At 47.3% G+C, this 21951-nt stretch overlaps 1 protein-coding gene across 6 annotated transcripts in view; it reads right to left on the bottom strand.

Moving 5' to 3' along the window:
• Positions 1–2409: 2409 nt before the first annotated feature.
• The window catches only part of Oamb (Octopamine receptor in mushroom bodies), a 510270-nt gene continuing 490728 nt past the window's right edge, over positions 2410–21951 (bottom strand). For all 6 annotated transcript variants that reach the window (XM_089580076.1, XM_089580075.1, XM_089580073.1 and 3 more), the window contains one exon: positions 2410–11828. In XM_089580076.1, coding sequence (XP_089436202.1) covers positions 10280–11728 — 1449 coding nt within the window. In that variant the 5' untranslated portion in view covers positions 11729–11828 and the 3' untranslated portion in view covers positions 2410–10279. The remainder of the gene's footprint in view (positions 11829–21951) is intronic.

Here is a 21951-nt window from a genome sequence, read left to right as displayed (position 1 = left end):
GCCATCGAGGTTTGAAAGAGCCTGCAAATAATTTTGCCCCCTTCCCATTCGAGTATAGTTAGCACATCCTCGTAAGAACATAATAATGCGCCATGCGAAAGCTTGAAGGCCAGCAAAAGATAGTAACTTTAGCAAATTTAACCTCATCATCCCAGGTTACGTGCAACTGAAGAAAAAGCGTTTTCTGATAAGCTTGTGGAATATGCAAAAACACTTATTTGCAGCACCTTTGTCATACATTATTTAGCTCCGCCGAAAGAGGCATAATTCTGTTCACTTCCTGGATGCGATTTCAGGCATAACTTCATTTCATAACTTTTTACTGTATAAGCCGTACTATATACTAGCAGTTGCCGTAGCTAGCGGGCTGTTCACCTATCCACCGCCATCCTCGATCCCTCCCCAACCTACCCCCGCTCACCTTCGCCTTCCAGAGGGGCTATCCATCATCCACCGACCAAACTCTACCCTCGAGTAGAGACAAAAGCCATCAACCCACCTACTGACACCCTCAGCGCTAGGCCTCCACCCATTTGCAGTCCACGAAGCAGCGGAACGAAAAACTGACGATGAAAGTGAATTCAAAGGCAGCAGTGGGAAAGCCAGCTACCCTCGAAAATAACCCCCCCCCCCCTTCTCCCCCTCCTCTCCCCAGGTGGGAGGCGGAGGCGAGCCATCATGATCTCACAGAAACCACAGCGGCAAGTATTCGGATATTTCAGTCAGAACAAATAACATTTCGGCAAGCGCAGGTGAGCCAGCTAATGAACGGCGAATGCATTACTACAGCAAGTTTAGGTAAGACAGCAAAAGGTAATACGGAATGCATTGAGGCAAGTTCAGGCGTTTGGATACGTCAAAACCTGAAAAGTACCAAAGGCAAAAACATCATTTGGAACCTACATTTCTACGTCACTACCCTCTTAACTAATCAGGATTTTTCAGTCACGCCGACGCCCCGTGTTCTGCCGAACAGGACCTTTAATGCTTGGGGCCAGGGGCACTACGTTAGCGCGCCTTGGCGCCACGCTTTTCTCGCGTTCTTGACAGATACTCCAAGAAGGCTGAAAGGTTTTTTTTCGGCAACTTACTCAATGCGGTGCCGTAGTTGGTGCAGCTGGCGATGAGCAATGCAGTAAGTATTACTTGACTGGTCATGCTGATGCTAAAATTCGCTGCCGCCTTGGAAACAAGGGAAGATCGTTTAAAGTACGAAAATGTTTGGCCTCCATTGCTTCTTTGTCAGATAGTGGATTGTTTTCCACGTGCCAGTTGTTCGCACTTGGAGTCTTTCTTGTAAAACCACCTGGTTTGAAGTCGGCAAAAAAAGTACTTTTGTGAGCGAAAAGGCGAGTATGGTTTTAACACGAGACGGGCATGTCGTAAAATGAGCTCAACCTCTCGGTTAAAAATGCCGTTCTTGTTTTCGGCAATGTGGAGGTGACCCGACGGCAAGTAAATTATAAAAAAAAAACAGAATGATTTTTCTTTTTTTGATTTTTCACTGAAAGAATATTTAGCGAATTTAGAGAAAAAAATGAAACCTCAGATTTGACGGAGACAAAGTTTCACAGGGAGGAGCGACAGCTTTCAGATCAGCGCCATTGTCATCGTCAATTACATTGTGACATTCGCAAGTTAGGTGGGCTTGTAAACATAGACTGACCGGATATAAAGAAAACAATCAGAACTCACAGTGGTGTTGACTTGTCCCCATAACCCGTGCACAATCTTAACACAAACTTCTCTGTTGCCTCGCGTAACACACTGTACGCCAGGTGCCATTTTTGGCTTCAGCCGGAAGATCACTGCGGAGGGTTAAATAGAACCAAACTCTGTGGAGAACGAATAAGCAGAACGGACCTTCTCATCGGGGCGTCGGGAACGCAACGGCGTCCTGCACGGCCTGGCCGAAATTTCGAACGCGAGCGAAGTTGAGTTTTTACTTTTTGGAAAGACTGCCCATGTGAAGAGCGTGTCATTTAGTCCCCACAGCAAATAAAATATTGCTCACTTTTATCTGAACTCTTTTTTTCTGTTGTCGTGCCGCACGTCCGTGTCTTTTCACGGCCACGTGGCAATCAAGGAAAATAAGAAGCGTTTCATTTCTTTTCTTAAAAAAAAAAAAAGAACAAGTAAAGCCTACACCGACCGCTATTCAGAGCACGCCCTCAGACCTGCAGCACAGGCACCGGATTAGCCGCTTGGGTTACCTTGATCTTATTCTGGTTAACCTCCCTGTCTTTCTGTTCACCTTTTTTTTTTCGCTTTCCCTATCTTGTGAACTTTCGGTGCGCTGCATGTCATTGCAGAAAAATCTGCAGTCGGACATTTGGGCGCTACCGAAGGCGCAAAGAAAACAGAAAAAAAAAACAGGGCACAGTGGGTTTTGTTGAATCTTCACAGACGTCACACTTTATTTACAAAAAAGAAACAAAAGTGAACAGCTTTCACGCATAATAATGCATGCTCCAGACAACTTTTAGCTTCGGCAATACAAGCACATGTACCGATCATAATGTGTTTACAACAACACGAAAAGTGACACACAACACTAGACGCAAGCACAAATCACAAACGCAGTGGTTAGAGTAATGTTTTGTCATTGTCTCGCCTTCACTCGCATGGGTGCGACAACGCAAAGAAAAATTGAATAATGTATTAATCCAGCCTTCGCATTCCTTCTGTGAATTTGTTTTTTTTTCTCTCTCTGCCTTAGCGCCTACTTTACAAACTGCCGTCGCAGCAATGAGCTGCAACACGCTTTTTTGATATAAAATAGAGATTATAGATCCACTTTCTGTTTATGTACACTTACACACGCACACACAGACACACAGTTTCGCATGCACTTTCGGTTACGTGCACCTGGTCGGCCGACGGCCGATGAATACTAAGGTAAGATGGGACAAGTAGACTGAGCGCGAGTGCCAAGTTTTGCTCGTTCACATTCGCATTTAGCACGCGGAAGAAATGCGAGACGGTGCCATCAACGAAAGACATGGGACAAAGTGTCTGAAAACGGTACGTTTAGTTTTGGTGGTAGTATTCACTAGCAGCCCGAAGCAAATACAAACGGCAGGGTCAGCTAGAAATGCCGAGGTGCTCCACTTCGTCATCACCTCTTCATGCGTAAAGAGGAACGCCGCAGTGTTCTGTATGAACAAATATCTTTTCAACAATTCACGTTCGGAAAAGTCGTGAGGAAACAAAATGTGAGCTGATAACTTTGTATTTAACTGACCAGTACAGCGAAATGCACCTCCCAGAAACCCCATCGTAGACATCTTCCAGCACACTTATGGTAACGAGATTCAAGGAGTTCTACTTTGCCAACGCATGAATCCGTTAGTTTTGTTTTTCTAAACTTATGATTTTATTCTTAATTCCGTCTGCTCCGGTTCGTTAGCGACGACATAAAAAAAAATGAATGATCATGACAGAGTATGGAAAGACACCGGGCGTAGTACGGAGTGCGCATCAAAAGTTGGACGCGCAGGATTCCAAGTTAAAAGACATCTTGCAGCGCCAGGAAGCGCAGGAAAAGGTATATTTAGAACTGCCCCAAATAATTCGCCTCATTCAATGGCCAGATGTTCGAGCGATGAAAGCAAAAACACAAGGAAATATAATCTCTAAACAAGGGGATTGAAGGGGGTCTCCAAGCATGCTCTTCTATGTCTTCCTTCTGTGGACGCACCGATGAGTTTGAATAGAACTTCCCACTGTCTGCACAAGAAATACAGAAAAAAAAATACTGAATCTTCCTGGTATTACGAAGCGGAACTACTGAGGAAGCCTCGCATCAGCGAACGAAACGCAGTACAAGAGACGATAGCGGCAAGCGGAGCGCTTTGCTGAAAAACTTGGAGCGCAGCTTTGCGGCCGGCAGAGTTTGATCTGAGTTGACTGCGATAAACAACATGAATACGATATAACCGATTGAGCAATATATTTTAGTACCATAAGCAGAAATGCCTAGAAAGTGAAGAAGATTTTTTTTCTTGTTTTCTTTCATTGCCACTACATAGACGGGTTACTCAAGATGAAATGATTTCTTAAGTTATTGTTCCTTTCGGTTTTCTCACGTCAATCCTGATCAAACTGTAATATTGACCCTTAAGAACCGCCTCACTGCCGTTGCAAGTCAACGAAGATTCCTCCCGAATAGCTACTGCAGGCAAAATTTTATATGGGAATTAAGCAATAGCAACGAGCACGAACAATCTTTGGCGAACACAAGTTTATCGCAAGGGGACAGCTATGCTTCTCATGAACGAGTTTTACTGCAAAAAGTGCGCGCCGTTTATGCTGGAAATATTGCATACACGTTTAATCCGTGTGACGGTTTGTCCTCGTCCAGGTCAGCTCACTTCACCTGGACCAAGTATAACTTACGTAAAAGTTAACGTTACACGAATGATGATATCATATGTGCTCACGGTACATTCCGACATGTGAAAGCGCTTATGTTTATTCATTACTCGACTAAACAGTTCTGAAATGTGCACATTTACACCTCTGAAAACAGGAAAACAATCAATTAGTCGACGGTAGTGCTGGAAATGAAAAGCGTGTTGCTCAAGTTGCAGAACATTCTCAATATTTCGACGCGTGCTTATCTTGCGCTCTCTGTCAGCGACCGGCTGCACAGGAGTGTAAAAGAAAGCAACAGATACGATCGCATCGAAAACCTCTCAGAGTGTGGGATCACCTGTGAGGGTTGTTTTTTACCTCGTTACAAAGTTCAAGCTCCCGACTGTCGCTGCGTGAATTGGTCGGGGTGTTCAGCTTGTGGGACAGTTCAACTAATGAGATACGCTTCAAATGTCTTCGCTGCTTTGGTTTTTACACTTCGAATAATTTCAATTAGCGGCGGGATTGTCCGCTCTGCTTTCAACGCTAAGCGGCAGCCATGAAATTTCGGGAACGCCCTGAGAATATTTCCTGCCGTATCTAGGAGCCCAGACTTTTTAAGGTACTTTAAAAATAAAAGAAAACGCCAGGCTAGACCTCTCGCCATTTATATTTATTAATAAGCTTGTATTTTCATATCGCACGTGTACTGATGCTTGCAGTGTTGAGGAGGGCGTCGACGGCAGAGGGCGCAAGGCTCGTAAGTCGCAGACGTAAGAGCGATATGTGATTCTAATATCGCGGTAGTAATTTCGAACTCTCAAGGAAGTGCTCTACATTCGAGCTATATTGCACCCATTTTCGCAATTCTGTACGGAAGGAGGCTTAACTAAGGCTACGAAGTGCTTAAAATCCTTTGTGGTATTTTTTTGCTACATGGAAAAGAAAGGCAATTACTGCTACTTTAGCTGAGACCCGAGTTTCCTTAGACGTTTGATAAGTTCATAATTAGAACAATATTGCTTCTGATTGCAATATATACTGAGCTTAGTGTAAAATTAAACTTGAGACAAATGAAAAGAAAAACAGCATGAGGTTGGTTAGCGGATCAGAAATCTCATCATTGCTTGTGATCAGTAGAATGACCGAGAAAATCGCAAATATATGCCACTGGATGTGCCTGAGGTCGCAATATGGTTGAAGCTGTGGTTGAAGAATATTGTATAGAGCGGTTCCGCAGCTTCGAACTACACTCATGCGTCTTTTTCAAAGACATATCACAAGTTAATGCATTCTCAAGGCGGTGTGTATGTGTGGGATCTGTGCTTTTATATTGGCTGAGTGAAACCACAGGAGCTACTAAAGCATAAATGCTGGCTCCTGGCTGTGCATGCAACTGCCTACCCCTTGCGGTGCATAAAGCAAAAAACAAAAACATGCTTGCACAGTGCGCGCTGTACGAACAGGCCGAGAAGAAAATATACAGGAACATTCTATGAATGGACAGGAAAGAAAAAAACTGTCGCCAGCCATGCACAAGAAGCAGCGAAACTCGATCGGTCGCTGCCGAATGAACTTTGTCCAGGAAAAATTGACCGGCGCGTCCGATGCTTCCACGCGCAGGCTGTTGCAACATGCCAATAAAGCATGCTACGTCCGCTGATGCTTCCGTTGTGTGGCCCTTGCTCAGCTGCATTTGGCCGGAAGAATGTCCCTGGGCGCAAATTAATCCTTTTCATCCGCATAATGAGGAAACAAACAGCCGTCACTTTAGTATTGCAGTAAACATGTAACCAAAGTTGAAAATTTCGCTCATAATAGGAAATAAGGAAATCATTTATTACGTAGAACGATTATATTTTCTCCCTCGGTCACGAAGCAAGAGGGCTACCAAGTCTAGGGCTGGATCTTATTCAGTCTCTGCAGTCTGCGCGGCGCGTAACAGATGGCCGCAAAAGCGGCCACAGCGCACGCCCAACTGGATATAGTTTCAGTGCAAAAATGCGTCCCTCTGTCGGATGACGTGAGCAAACACAAAGATACTATATTAGCACAGTGAGGCTGGACGGTGCAGTGGTGCTGCATTCACATCCTTATTTCTCGTAGGTCGTCAGTGATTGCGGACAGCTGACGGGGATTGTTCTTGACATTCGTCTTGGCTTACGAATCGGAATTCCATCACCTGAATAGTGTGTGAACGCAGAGCTGCCCGCTCAAGTTTTCGGAACAAGGAGACTACGTGAAAGCTTAATTTCCTGGCAGTCGAAGCATGCGGCCGCGAAATGAAGGGTGTGATCTACATTTCCTTGGCGCAACCTGTGTAGAGGATCCCTCAAAGTCAGGCCACGCTTTCAGGCAATGAGGAAATGAAGCTTTCTCGTAGCTTTCGTGTTCCAAAAACTTCAGTGGCTACCTATGCATTTAAGCAACCTTGCAATAGGTGGAAAGCCTCGGTCATGTGGGCATGAGTCGCTCGCATGAGCAATAAATGCTTTACATGTCACGCGTTGCCCTGCGCTCGCCGATGGTTTGCAAAGGCTGTGGGTCGGAGGCTGTAGCTTTGAATTTTCCGTCAAACCAAGTTGTCCCAGAGCCGACTGCTGTCGGTTACAACTTTTTACGAACTAAAGTGGAGTGCACGGACTTCTATCGGCTAGCATACGTGACGGTGTTGCTGATATATATACCGCATGGCCTTGGCTTTGGCGTCTACATTACGGAAGCGCAGCCATAATTTTGTGGTTAATATGAGGTGGTTGCCCAGTTCGCAAAATAGCTCTCTCTCTCGGCACCAAGCTTGCTTAAACCCGCGCTGAAGTATACGACTGACAGCACTGGAAACAATGGCAGGGCAGAAAAATTTTGATGCAGCGAAAGAGGATGAATGCTTCGTTTACGCAGCCGACGATGGCTCGCTGAGTGTCCTATTACACAATAATAGGCGCTACTATCTCTCGCAGTAGGCGCCGGAGGAAAAAAGAAACTGAGAAGAAGCAATAAAAAAAAAACAGGAGAAAGCCCCAAGAGGGAAGCAGTTGCAACGTTTGTCAGAGTACGTGGAATTGCGCATCACCCTGCTAAAAAAAAAAAATGACAGAAGAGGAAAACTTTTTTTAAATATTTAAAAAAATAAGGCTTTATTGCGAAGGATGTATACGAATTTAAAAAAAAATTGAGCTTGCAAACATCGTCATGAGCAAGGAATTAGCCTTACTGCAACTGTAAAGGGTGATCTTGTTTATAGCTAGAATTTCCGTTTGCTTAGTAAATAAAGGATGTAATTAAAGAGCACTCCTCGAACTTTATTCCCTAACCATTCGTGTACTCTCTGAGCGCCTTGTTGATAGTGTAAGCTAAGTGCGTCTGCGCTAGGGTAATAAAATAACGCTGCACCGTTGGCCACTTCGCTAACGCGCTTTGATCGTTGAGACGACGACAACAACAACAAAAATAACAGCAGCAAAAAAGAGAACGCAATGAACGTTGCCGCGGGCTTGTAGCGGTCAGTACACATACCTTTTCACCCAGGCTATTTGGCAGAAAAATAGAAAAGTAAAACACCGAGATCCGTGCGATAAACTGATTTCTCCCATCCATCCTCAACCTCTGATGAACCAAAAAAAAAAAAAAGATGCGCAGGATGAAAAAATAGTTGAAAGAAGAGGAAAAGAGGGATGCAAGGCAGCCAACCGGAACTAGCTCAGGTGAATCTCGCTGCTTTCTTTGGCCTGTCTCCTTTTTTCAAATTGAATAAATGCGCTGACGGATGAAGATGCTTAGAATTAGCGTGATTTGTCGGCGTACTTAGTCTGAACTTCAAGCACTTGTGGAGCACGATTTAAGCGAAAGATTTCTGATACAGTTATTACACGTATGAAAATAGACGAGTAATAGGAGTGCTAACGCAAATTTAACTCGAGCGCTTATGAAGCAGTGGTGAAGGCTGTGATGCCGTAAGGGCAGCATGTTTTATCACCCACCACCGGCTTAAACGTCCCAGCCGAAACAAAACAACCCGGCCACTTTAAGGCGGAACTTTTGCGTGACGATAATGAGACTTTTAAGGCTCTTTATGCTAGCAGAGGAAATTTTGAGAGAGTCTTTTCCGGTTGTTTTGTTCTTTTGTGTTGAGCTTTTAATTACAAGGCATACAAAGTGAACGAGTTGAGCAGACTTTTTCTAACCCAAGTGACATTGAAGCTGTACTGGTCTGAACTCTGCAGGCCGAACGCTATGACGGTGGAAAAAATTACCTTCATTTGATTCAGTTTATTAACAATATTTCTGTGAATCATAAACTGATCTCTTCATGATTTGTTGTTCCGGGGCTGCAACTAACAGTAAATTCACGAAGACCCTGTGCACCTAGCCAAACTTTCTTTGAACGCTTGGGTGAATTTTCGTGCATGACTAGAAAACAAACGCAAACAAAAGACACCGGAATGTTCTACACATGGTTTATACTGATGCAACATATCACTTTTGTCCAACACGCATTCATCCTTTGAACAAGTGCAACTGGGAATGAAGTCTTACATTAATGCCTGGTGGAAAAAAGAAGACAACAACGGCAAGTCAGACGACAAAAACAGCTTGGAATCAATCAACTTGTCACTGTTCTGCCAACCAGGAAAAAAAAAAGAGAGAAAACAACGTTGTTTGAACCCGACAAACTCGCCAGTAACAGGCGTTCGTTTCTTCTTTTTGTCAAAGAAACCTTTCTCATTCACGGTTTCTGCAGTTCTTGCAGTAGCGTTTGTCCGTAGATGTGCGAATTCACCCGGGCAAACTTTTACTCCAACAGCACGCATTAAAAGCATAAATACCTGTGACAGGACTTTCACGACTTTCCAGTCAACATGACTCGGCTATGAGTATATCACAAAGTGAACCAAGTAAGGATGGAGCACAGAATATAGCATAAATAAGAAGCTCCAAGAGACGGTCTCACAGCCGCATGGCCGTAGAGAGCAACAAGATAAATAGTAAGAATTGCTTCTGGCCTAATTATTTACAATCGTCTCTCAACGAAAGCATGAAGACTGAGAGCGGGAAATAGTTGTTTATGCTCAGCTTTGTACCATTCTTTGCTTGTTTCCAGATACTTCGGACGAAGCCCTCGGTTATGCGAAGAAGAAAGCACGACAACCATGTAATTCGGCTTTAACTTGGGCATGGAAATCGCAGATAAAAGGAAACCCAAATATTAAACCAACAGAAAATTTAGCCAGCATCTGTGACGCAACTGTCAGCGTATCTTCATGACTTTAATGTGATAAAAGTGATTATGACTGCACTTGATTAAGCCATTTGCAAGATGCTAGCGTTTTTTTTTTTTGTGGGAAAGACAAGTTTACGGAGCATTTGAAAGCGTCGTGCCCAGGTTTTCCTACAGCAAGCGTTGTGCCTGTGTTGTTGAAGTACGATCACCGGTTCTTGAGGCTTACGAACTGCACTGTACTCGTGGTTTACCGACACTGGTGCTGTCCTTACAAACTTGTGCTGGGTGGCTGCAGCTAGGTAAAGTAGCGTACGCTCGCACTGCTCTCCGACGCTCGTAGTACGCGTACGGGGAGGCCATACATCTCGGCTAGACAAGAGGCAAGAGAGATCAAGCTGCTTTGCGCCAGTATGACCACGTGCGCGCTAGCAGCGTACAGACAATCACAAACGCCTAGTAACAATGAGACACTTAGGGTGTACAAACAGTTAACAACTGATCGTGTGACAAACGTGTGGCACAAACGCCGTGGCTCTGGCACGTTTCCTTTGCGGCTATAGTGATGCGCGTGGGTGAAGGAGCTTACAGCCGTGAAAGGGACACCAACAAAGTCACTACGGCACAGACACGCGGTGCAATGAGCGGGCAAGGTGCAAACAAGCGGTGGGCGCCCAGCGGCGGGCGAGGGATGTGACCAGGATCCTAGGGTGACTCGGCGTTGTCAGGGGGAGCGTCGTCGAGTACGGTGAGCATGTGGATCTGTTTGATGAGTGACGAGACGCCTCCCTCTTTGAGGCGGCATCGGCACAAGATGCGCTTGAAGGCCAGCCGAAAGTCCTTACTGACGAGCGCGTAGATGAGCGGGTTGATGGCCGAGTTACAGTAGCCGAGCCAGAAGAAGACCGAGAAGAGCAGGTTGGGGATGCAGTGCTCGCAGAAGGCTCGCACCAGGTACACGGTGAAGAAGGGCAACCAGCAGCAGATGAAGCCGCCCACGATGGTGCCCACGGTCTTGGTGGCCTTGGCCTCGGTGCGAAACCGCTTGGCCTGCCACCGCTGGCTTCGCTTGCTCGAGCGCGAGCCCTTGCCGCCGCCACCGCCGCCGCCGCCAGTGGACGTGCCGTTGCGGCCGCTGTTTCGCACGCTGCCCCTGTTCGACTTGAACGAGGGCGGCGCGGAGCGCGTGGCCCGCTGGTCACTCTGCTGGCGCGCCTTGCTGGCTGACGACCGGGCGCTGGCCGATGGCTCATCCCGCGACTTCTTGAGCCCGGGCCGGCGACGGCCGGTCACGATGCCGTCGATGCACGTCTCAGCACCCATGTGCTCGCTGCCCCGCTTGGCGTTCATTGCAGAGTCATTGCCGCGGTGAACGCGCAGCGTGAGCCTCTGGTCCTGCGTGCGCCCTTTGATCTTTCCCGACTTGGTGGTGATGAAGCCTCGCTCGAGAGCGCGGCCCGTCTGGATGGCGGCGCGGTAGATGCGGTAGTTGAAGAACAGCATGAACAGCATCGGTATGTAGAAGGAGCCCAGGGCCGAGTAGATGACGTAGCCCTTGTTGTTGATGAGCACGCACTGCGCCGACTCGCAGAGCGGCAGCGGGGCGTCCGCAACGCTGCTCGCGTTGAGCGACGTCTCGTTCAATCTGCGGTAAGGCACGCTGTTTTGAGTCCCGTCGTTCCAGCCGACGAGCGGCGGGAAGCAGATGACGAAGGCGATCACCCACACTGCCACGATGAGCAGCTTCGCACGGCGCGACGACATGAGGCTGCGGTAGCGGACCGGCCGGGTGATCGCCAGGTAGCGGTCCACGCTGATGGCGCACAGATTGAGGATGGACGAAGTGCAGAGCCACACGTCCACGGCCAGCCAGATCTGGCACCAGGTGTGGCCAAAGATCCACACCTCGAGCACCTCCAGCACGATCGAGTAGGGCAGCACGATGATGCCCACTGACAGGTCGGCCACGGCCAGCGACACCACGAAGTAGTTGGTGACCGTGCGCAGCTTGGTGGAAGCCAGCACGGCCACCATAACCAGCAGGTTGCCGAAGATGACGAGCACATTGATGAGGCCCAGCACGAAGAACGTGGCCACGGTGCCCGGCTCGTGCAGCTTCTCCGGTGGCACGCTAGACAGACAGGTCGCGTTCATGCTGCTACCGGGCCGCCACGGCGCTGGGGGCTACCTGGCGCCGCGGCTCGCTCCCGGCCGCCGCGGGCCCCCGTCCGTCGGCCCCAGCCGCATGGCGCGCCTGCGGAGGAGAGAGAGCGTCCACATGATCACTGGTCGGCGGGCAACTTCGCGAGCGAATTTTTCGTCTGTACACTTTTTACTTCTGAAGAATAGTTAATTCATTGCTAACTCAAAACTTCCTTTCTGTAGACTTATGAGCTCATTTGAGGCCACAGTGACCATTGGATCCTGTTAAACCTTCGCGAGTATTACAGAAGCCGCCAACTGAGTATGCCAGGCTGTTTCATTTTTTATTCTTCCTTTGATAACCAGATGTGGCTGATTTCGTTCAAATTGACCAGTGCTCATACAGTACGCATGGCTGATTACGCCTGACGCATCCCTGAAATAAATTATTTGCTTCTTTAGAATCGTAGCGCAGACCACCAGTCAATCATTACATATCTGCGCAATATTTACTGGCGTGTAGGTATGTGGAGTCCCAAAGTTTCACGAGCTCCATGAAAGACGCCGAAGCAAAGGACTCAGGGTCAATTTCGACCACCTGAATTTCTTTAACATGCAGTGACATCGCAAAGCACTCGGAATGAGGCCGCCGTTGCAGGAATTCGATCCTGGGACTTTGGGCGCAGCAGTCGAATGTCATAGCGGTGGCAAGCACCGTGGCGGATTTAAGAAAAGAAATAAAGGAGGACAGCTGTAAGACAAAAGAAAAAACAAAAATTGACCGTAAAATAAACGGTGCACCGTTATCATATGAAGCCCCAGTAATGTACTGGATTTTTTTTCTGTTCAATTTTGCTGCTTGCTCTAAATTTACAGTTCCGTAACTACACTGGCTTTTTCGGGGGTCAAGGCTTAGTGCGAAAGCACTACTTCACAAGGTCAAACCGGCTCACCAAATTCGCGTGAAGCGTGATCTTGAGGGGGATCTTGGCCAAACCATAAATAAGTAGAATAAATATCACCGCGACCGGGATTCGAACCCGCGAAAGAGCGAACAGAGCAGCTTCGCTGGCCACTGCATGTAAGCGCTACGCTATCGCCGCGGGCGACCGCGTCTCGTGTTAAATAGCAACTCTCTCTCGCGCTGTACATTGCACATCGTCGCCTCTATCAAATAATGCTACTATCGGACCAATATACACACTCTAGCGCAGAGCAATGCACATCGTCGTCTTCATTAACTAATACTACTATCGCACTGAGCACTGAAAGCACTGAGAGCAACTGAAGGATGTCACGGCCGACCACAAAACCTGCGATCAATGCCCTTTTCATCAAGCACAGCATTCTGAAGGCAGATCAGATATACTTGTTCCGACTATTTCAACATATTCACAAAAACCGACTATACGCTTCCATTCAAGACAATTCTTCCACAACGTACCACTTCAGAACACAAAGAAAACTGGTTCCTAAATTCTCGGTCCAATTACGGTAAACAGACACTACGCTACCAAGTTCCTGCAGCCATAAATAATTTACCGCCACCTCTTGACTTCAATTCTTCCACATCGTGGTCCAATGAGAACCTTAAACATTACTTAATAAGTAGTAACATTCACTTTCCATAATATTGCACTCGAGATTTCCTAACAGTTACTGTGTGTATTCTATGAATCATGCTACTTTGTTTGATGATTATGCATTCTGATGAGTAAATCTAGGCTGTGTTGCATTTTCTGTGAACTTTATGTAGAAAAGTGTGTGTTCAAATTGTTTTTTGTGCAACATTGTGTTACAACCTGCATATACGTCCTCTTTTTTCCCTAACTTGTATTACAAATAAGATTTTTTCAAATGCTTTTTTTTTTCTTGCCACTGCACTGCCAACTGTATATGGGAGCTGAGGCCTTCGTCAGGCAAGTTAGCCTGTTGCCTCAGCTCCCCCTTTCTATGGAAAGAAAATAAAATTGAATTGAATTGAAATTGAAATAATATCGTCGCCAGACGTACCGACGACCCAACTAAGCAAAACCATGAGCCAACCAGGCTAAGCCCATGCTTTCGCACGTCTACTTGGTTTAGCTAAGTTAAAACCCTACCGCTTTTTTTTTATCAACCAAATAGCCATTCAGCACAGATGACCGTCTCTCTTTAAAAAAAGGCAGCATTTCTTCAATATTTTTTTTTTTACTCGTTTGTCTGACCGTCTACAAATTGATACTCAGTGAAGAAATCGAGGTCGTCCACGCTCCAGTTTCTCCGTTTTGGTTATCATCGCAGCAAGAATTGAAATGTGCCGAACCTAAAAAGAAGAAAACGTTCATTGACACGCATCACTTGAAGAAGGAGCTCGCATCTAAGGATTCTCAACGAAAAATAAAAATAAAATACTGTTCCGTAGACCACGCTGATTTCGAATTACGCCGAAATGCAGCACCACGTGCGTGCACTTAGGGAACAAACAGACGAAGACATGATTCCGCAGCATGGAATCATTGTTAATTTAATCGTTCCGGATACAGGCAGCGTTCCAGCTCCCGAAATTTTAATGAAAATCCGTAATGACACGTCTGCCCACCGTGTTTTCTCGTAGTGCACATTCCTAGCTAGATCTAGAGGTCGCGATTGCACTTGCGTATATTTAGGGACGCCAGGCAAGGCACGATTTATCAGTCGCGGCGCTTCGAAGGAATGCGGTGTATACAGTTTTCCTTTCCTGCAAGTGTGGTCGCTGTCATCAAGGCTGGGTGGAAAGAGAAAGGGAGAAAAAAAGAAAGGCAGCGCCTACATATACTTCAAACAACTTGCGCCCCTTGAACCGTCGTATAATGTGTGCGTGCGTTGTGCCAATTCCAAATTCCGAAGTGGAATGAGCCGGCGCCGCCTTGCGGCTCGCTTTAATGAAGAGCTGCCACGAATGAGCGCGAGAGTTCACCGGTAGCCGCGGTGAACTTTATTACTCGGCTGCGGCGTGCCCGTTTGCACACGCGACAGGCCATGACGCACGGGCTTCGGCGTATAATGCGCGTGCGGTTCATGCAACGCGTTCGCAAGAGTAGTGCAGCTTAATTACTTTCTAGCGTGATAAATGTCCGCAGGATCAGCTGTAGAACGCGCGCTGGCGGGAGGTTGCGGTAGGGGAATAGAGTTCTTGGAGCAAAGAATGCCCTCGGCGGCGTATTGCCAGCGCTCCTTGCGTATACGTGCGTGTGTGAGCATTTAGACGCAACGCAGTGAACCGGCGTATCGTCACTGTTTGATGACGGCCATTTTTGGTGCAGCATACGCCGGGAAGTGATTTGAAGGTTGCTCGCATTGGGATTAAAATCTGAATGTACTGACGTGCTCCATCGCGAATTACTATACTGCGCTGGGTTTGAAAATTGCATCGGCATAGCGCGCCTCCGTTCAGAACTCAGTGTATGGGTGAAGGTGAGCCACCCTCGCTGTCGCAGGTTGTCAGTACCCTATACGACAGTTCTAGGCGCAACAATAACATGGCGCGTGCGGAGAACCGCTGGTGTCGCTGTGTGCGCAGTGTGCATGCGCGTACAGGGTAGATCACACGTAGAGGGAACACGGCTCCGCGTGGCCGCGTACCAGCGGTGTGCTATTGCATCTAACCCTTTCGTGAATCAGTGCAGAGTGGCGCATGAGAACGTGGTGCTTCGTATCATCTGCCCTTTTGCGCGGATTGGCTACTGGATTGGTCGCAATGGTTCTCCGCTTGTGCGCAGCCACGGTTAGCCGTGTTCCCTCTAAGTGTGATTGACCCTGTACATCGATACATGAGAGTGCCTTGATAACACTGAATGCCACGCGCTTCCCTGACCCCCGTTGCACTGATCAAGGCACACCGTATAGTGCCAAACACGTCGGTCTAAGTGCAGTGTCATGCGAGATGTTCATTTTCATCGTACAGTTTTTAACCACTTATTACGCACTGCTACCGCTCAGATGATTAATTATTGTGCTGGATCCAGACATTTGGATTTATTTTGGCTCGAGTGTGCGCGGCGATAATACATTTCAACATCGGAACGCAGACGATCAACAGCTCCCCACTATCCTCCCTTCCTTTCCTTCCCTGTACCTGAGGAGAAGCGCAGTATAATAACGTATAACAAAGGCCTCTCCAATTGTTATCCAATTAACCTTGTTCTGCGTGATCTACAGCCGCCTTAGTCACGCTAACTTCCTAATCACAGCGTCCCACCAGGCCCTCTGCCGTCCCCTGATACATTTGCCTTATCTTGGAATCCGCCTCGCCGTTACCCTGAGCGACCATCGGTTACCTATTCTCCGCGTTACGTGCCCACGCCCATTTCCTCTTCTTGATTTCAGCTACAGGATATCAACTCATTTTTGCTCCTTTACCCACTCAGTTCGCTTCCTGCCACTTGTCTGCATGAATATACCTCTTCGGGAAGTATAATTTGCTCTCTATACCTCTACGTACGAACCACATGCGGCCGTATTCAAATGCGAGGCCAGCGTGCACGCCGAAGAAACGAACGCTTCCCCTTTTTTTTTCCCACCACACTGCCAATAGGGCAGCTGTTCCTGCGTTCCTGCAACACGCACCGTTGCGATCGACTGCAATACCATTGCTACGCTGCATGAGAAAGTTACACCTCACAACACCTCATACGAGCAGTGGGAGGCAGCCCTATTCAGCCACGGCCTGGACGATCGGCGGGCGCAAGCTCATCTGACGGGTCGGCGAGGCAGCGCAAACCACTGGAATCCTGAAATGAGGATGCCACCCATTTGACTCAAGACTTCCTTTGTTGTTTAAAAAACGTTTTATCTCTCTCCCTTTTACGAAGAAGTACAATGCAAAAAAAAAAGAAGAAGAAAAACTCCACAATAACAGAGTCGAAACGCCCGAAAATTTTCAGCAACCAAAGCCCGCTGGCAGCACCGTAACATCGAATCTACCCTAAAGACCTCAGCCGAAGTTGCCGCAGCTGGCTTCCGGGACGCAGACAACTTAATGACCGAAATTGTAGCAAACAGCAAGAGAGAGTTCTCTTCCTTTCGCCGGCTATGTTTGGTACAAAATGAAGCTTTCTGTGGATAAATCGACGCCGCCCTGTATTTTCGTAGGAAGCTGCTAGTGCGTTCTTTCCCGCGGGCCACTATCAACTCGCTTTCGAGTTCAGCAGACACGTTGCGGAGGAAGTAACAATAGTAATAATAACAAAAAAAAAGGAAAGAGCTCTTGCCGTCGCACCTATCTTCTTCCGTTCATCGTATTTGAAAGAGCTCACGTGAATCAATCGAGCCTAGGCCGTAAGACCCGAAGAGCGGCGAACTCCACTTTTTCTCTGGAGATGCTGACGGACTCGCCACGCCAGCTAACGGCCCTTTCGCCGCCTCCTGCGCAACAGTGGAAAAAGAGCCCTGGCACTTTGGCGGCCCACTGCGCTCAATAATCGCAAAAGAGAGGACGAATCCAAGCGGTGGCCGTAGTCGGACGAGCTCGGCTGAAAAACAGCCTGCACTGGTGGAAAGCGCGCCGCGCCCTGTGCCGCTGTACTATAATGGGGGCTGGGTAGCGCCGCCGCTTCTTCCTTGCGCGCGACGACGCACCGCGCTCGCGGGGCCTGCTCCATAAACGACTGCTGTCACGGGCTTTAATGGAGCCGGCCGTGACATTGGCGCCGTTGTCTTCGACTGGCCTCCCACATGTTTGCTACATGCAGTATCGACATCTCCTTTTCCTCTCGCTTTTTCCTCTCAAGCAAAACGAAAGAAAAATGAACAGAAATACTCCAACGCGACTTGTTGATCGAAACGTTTCTTTTTATTATCGCGAACGAGAAATAAAGAGAGAGGAGGAAGGAAAGGTGGGACAGGGGTAGTGGTTCCGTTCAGAGCGTGTGCGGTGTATGTAAGCGTTGCTTTCGTTTCTCTGCAACTGTAGCTTTTTCTAGATAAAGCTACCATTCCCTTTCCTCTTAGCGCTGGTTTCCTTATTGGATTTTCATTTCTACTTCTGGACGCACAGACACTAAACGACTTGTCTAGATTTCTGCTTGAAACCTCCCCATTACGAAAGAACAGCCGCGAGAATTTCTGGAGCCAACGAGTCAGCCGGGTTTAGCCATAGCTGCGGTCAGATCTGAATAATTCAGAGATAGAAGCAGTGCTCATCTGTTTCTTCTGTCTGATCGCCTGCCGGCTTTAGGTTCTTTTTTTAGTGCTTGAAGACTTTATCACTTTTTTTTTTGCCTTACTTTTTTTAACTAGCCCTAACTAGCTGAAAGTATTCTGTAGTCTATGCTCCCAGCGTCACCATTAAACAATCAGCAGGGCAAGGAAAAATAAACAAAAACTAAATTAACCCTGCTGGTTCTGGTTCTAAAGTAATACTCAGTGAAAACAGAAGGGCTGTTAATGTCTGCCTATTTTCATTACTACTCACAGTTTCCAGGTATTTCCAGGCCCCCAAAACGACCCCATCAGCTCCGTAGTGCTTTGCACCGCCAGGAGAGCCAGTGTTGCCCTGATACATTAACGTACAAGCCGTTTAGCCCGGGAACATGGGAAAGAGGGGTACGCTTCCCGACAAACACAAAATGGGCTTCTTGCAATTCAATTTACTACTCTACTAAAAGAACATGACTGTCCAGGAATATTTGTTACAGAGAGGGGGGGGGGGGGGGGGGGGGGCAGTGATGTATCTGCCCCGAGAAAAAAAAAGCGAATATCACCCTTTCTCGTCAGCTCGTCCTTTTGTTACATCTCCCCCCAGCTTCATCACATTAAAAAATGCACCATTAAGGCAGTGTATTGAGCAAAACACAAAATAATACTGGTGTACCTGAGCATTTCTTTTTGTTTCAAGAAAAAACAGATATATCAAATTAGCAGCTTGTGGCATATACTAAGCAATCTCGGTAAAGCCATACGCTTGTATCACGTAAGGCTTGCGCAGCCTTAATTTGCACTGACCTCAGCACTACTTGTGGCATTCATCTCTTTATTACCATCATCACCGTTAACACTTCACTAAGAAAGCCGATTAATTGAGCGCAGCGTTAGGTGGCGTAAAAATGTGCAATTTAATTTCACCACCAAGTGACTGGTGCAGAGCGACTTCCAAATCCGTGCAGAGGCAATGGGGATTGTAGCGAACAAAATGCAGGCTAATCTGGGATATCAGTAACCAAAAAGAAGAATAAAACATCTTTCTTGACATCAGAGAGAAATTAGATTTAGAAATGCAGAGTGTGGCTGTTTGACGGAGAGGAATTGAGAACAATCTGATAACATCTGTAATTCGGGATGTCCAATTCTTCATAGCTCAGTTCATCTGATTCACATCATTACAGAAGGGCCGCGCTTTTCAGGGACGCTATCAGGAGCCACAAGAAGTAAAGGAAGGAATTGCAGCGAGCAAGCATTGCCTTGGAGGATTTCACACCTGTACTCATGAACACGAAGAGGACTCCATGCAAAAACATGAAGTTGGAGCTTGGGGAACGCAAAGAACTCTCTCTTTTTTTAATAGAGCTACCAAAACAATGATGGTTATATTACTGAGTGCTTCGCTTGTTACGTCAAATTCCACGATTAACGGGCTAAGAAAAAAAAGGAGAAATTCTCTGAAGCAAAAGAATTACCCATGCTGTAAACAACAGACAATATTATACTATAGTGTTGCTTGTCGTTAAACGACATTTACAGTGAAAGCGAACGCCTCACACACAATTTGACTTTTATTGCTGTTGGCGCAAATATCTTTGGCTACCTTGCGGCTTAAAGACTAGGCTACATTTCGAAACTCCAAACTAAGGCTTCACATCGTTTGAGTGCGAGCAGGCAAGTTTATTTTTATTTCATTTTCACGTACTCCAGCCTCGCGTAAGTTATATGGCAAGAGAGGACAAAAATCAACGCCCAAACCCAATCGCACCAATCAGCACCATACGAGATATATGAAAGTACATGGAAACGCAAAGAACGCATCAGCTACAAATCGCAGAATCTAAAAATTATTTCAAAGCACAGCATACAAGTTCAGGATTTTTGGACATCATTTTTAGTTCTGAGGCAACTGTGGAATATTGTAAGGTACTGTTATGGAAATATTGGAGGTTATGATGCAGTCTTCCTGTGCGTAGCGAAATCTTTCTTTTGATCTTTGTCCATCACTCGCTTTGTCCAGCGCTCGTAGTTAAGACTGCCATGGAAAACCAATTGGGAACGTTTTTGCCTATAGTAAGAACATTAATATAAAAAAAAGCCTGCCGAGGTAAAGACCTGCGGTTATATTGATTATTATAGTGGAATCTTAGGATATATGAAAAAATTGCGTTCATAAACGACTTGCCGTTGAAAAATGCGCTTGTCTAGAACTTCTGCGCATGGAGAGGCCTAAAAAGGGCACTTCAAGTTCCTCTGTTTCCGCGGGAAAAAAACTATATTTGAACATATCAGTACGCAGGTTAAAAGGTGAAATGTTTTGCTGCTGCTAGCTTCTTAGTGATGATGGTTTCCAAAATTTAAAGTTTCCAAGTGATTCAAATTGCGAAGGGGTATATTTAACATTGGTTTTCACGTTACTACTACCTGACCCCCAAATCGCGCCGTTTTCACGGCGCGCACGTGATCTTTCCAACGGCTCTTCTCATTTTTGTCCGTGATTGCACATAGGCACGCTATACGAACATCACGTGGCTACTTGAGTCGCATAGACCCGGTATGATGCTTTATATACAAGTCCAGCAGCAGCATTCTTCATAAGGCGATTTTAAATTTAAGTTGCCCTCCATATACGTTTCTGCACAGTACTTCGAAAACACGCTTTATCTGAGAGTTGGATGCATTAATCACGTAATTTTGGTAGGAAGACGGTCAGCGTGATGCATGCAAATCTTTCAACCAACGGTATATTTCTCAAGTGTGCATTTAATACAACCACCTCCACTTTCTTTTTTTTTTTGAATGACGGTATATAGCGAAAAGAAAGTATCTCAAAAATAACGCATTCTGACAAGGGGGTCAACTGAGGCGCCGTCTCGAAAGCTTCAACGACTGTCCCCTTCGGTATCTTGTCAATAATTCCCTTAATTGTGTTTTCGGCGGTGAGCACCACACAATATGGCCATTTAAGCAAGGCGACATGAGACAGATGACAGCGTACTACCGGTGTCATTCTTCGACTCGACTCCCACGTAGGAAACGTTGCAGTCTTTCACACTCACGCGATTATTCTAAGCTAGCATCTCTTCTTCGCCCAGCACTACTTTTCCTTCCTAATATTTTTCTTCAATGCCTACGTGGATGACATGGATGACCCATCCTTTGGGTTTACGATTGTTGTCGCGATTTGAAAAAAAAAAAGGACGTACAAACTGTGAATGTAGACGTCAAATGCATTCCTGTATTCAAGTGCCAGACTTACTACAGTGGAGCGTAAGCTCTGACTTATAGTGGAGACATCGTTGCATCGGTGGCTCGCACTCATTATAATCCGTTTGAACCTACATTCATCAAACCGCACCGAGTAAAACGCTAGACATTGCAGTGCTTCCAAGCACCTAACCTCTCTATGCCCCGGCAACCGCGCTGATTTCATTCTGAGCGCCTCGCGAGACCTCCACACTCGCGGCGCCATCTTACAAGCGTAGATACCCATTAGCTTTCCGGTGCGCCTGCTGCTGCTGCTGCTGTGCGGCGGCGCAGCCCGCGAGCCGCTGCTGATCGCTGCGGACACGACGGCCTTTCTCGAGCCGCTTGTCGCCTTCTGTTCGGTGGCGCTGAAAGGTGCGGGAGCCTTTACGGGAGCCTTCGCCCGTCGGCCAAAAAGAAAAGCTGGCGCTGTTTTTAGATGGCAGCGCGAGGCGGTCTTTTCTCCAGCCTCCCGAGCGGCTCCACCTGCTCTGGCTCGGAGGGGAACGCTCTCGGCGCGCCGTTCGCGACAGCTGTCGCTGCGTCCAGGCTCGCCGGCGCTTAACATGCCGGCAGATCGAGCGCCGCGGGCCTCGCCCCCTTTCGTCATCCGCGCTGCTGCTCCTGCGGCAGAAGGCAGTGCGTGCGTACGGCGACAGTGGCCCGCCACGGTAAGGAAGCCTTGCCCTCGCCCGGCGCCTGCGTGCGCCCATGCGACCGCTGCCACCTTCGTCCGTGGGGAGAGCGCGTTGAAAGCGCGTCAAGCGAAGCGTCTGGCGTGCGCAGCCGCCGGGATGGCCGGGCAACGAGCCCATCGCCCCGCAATTCAC

Source organism: Amblyomma mixtum, chromosome 3, assembly GCF_055824585.1.
Source record: "Amblyomma mixtum isolate Tamu chromosome 3, ASM5582458v1, whole genome shotgun sequence".
Classification (NCBI taxonomy): domain Eukaryota; kingdom Metazoa; phylum Arthropoda; class Arachnida; order Ixodida; family Ixodidae; genus Amblyomma; species Amblyomma mixtum.
The sequence above is the reverse complement of the archived record's forward strand: the minus strand, read 5'-3'. Positions and strand labels throughout refer to the sequence as shown.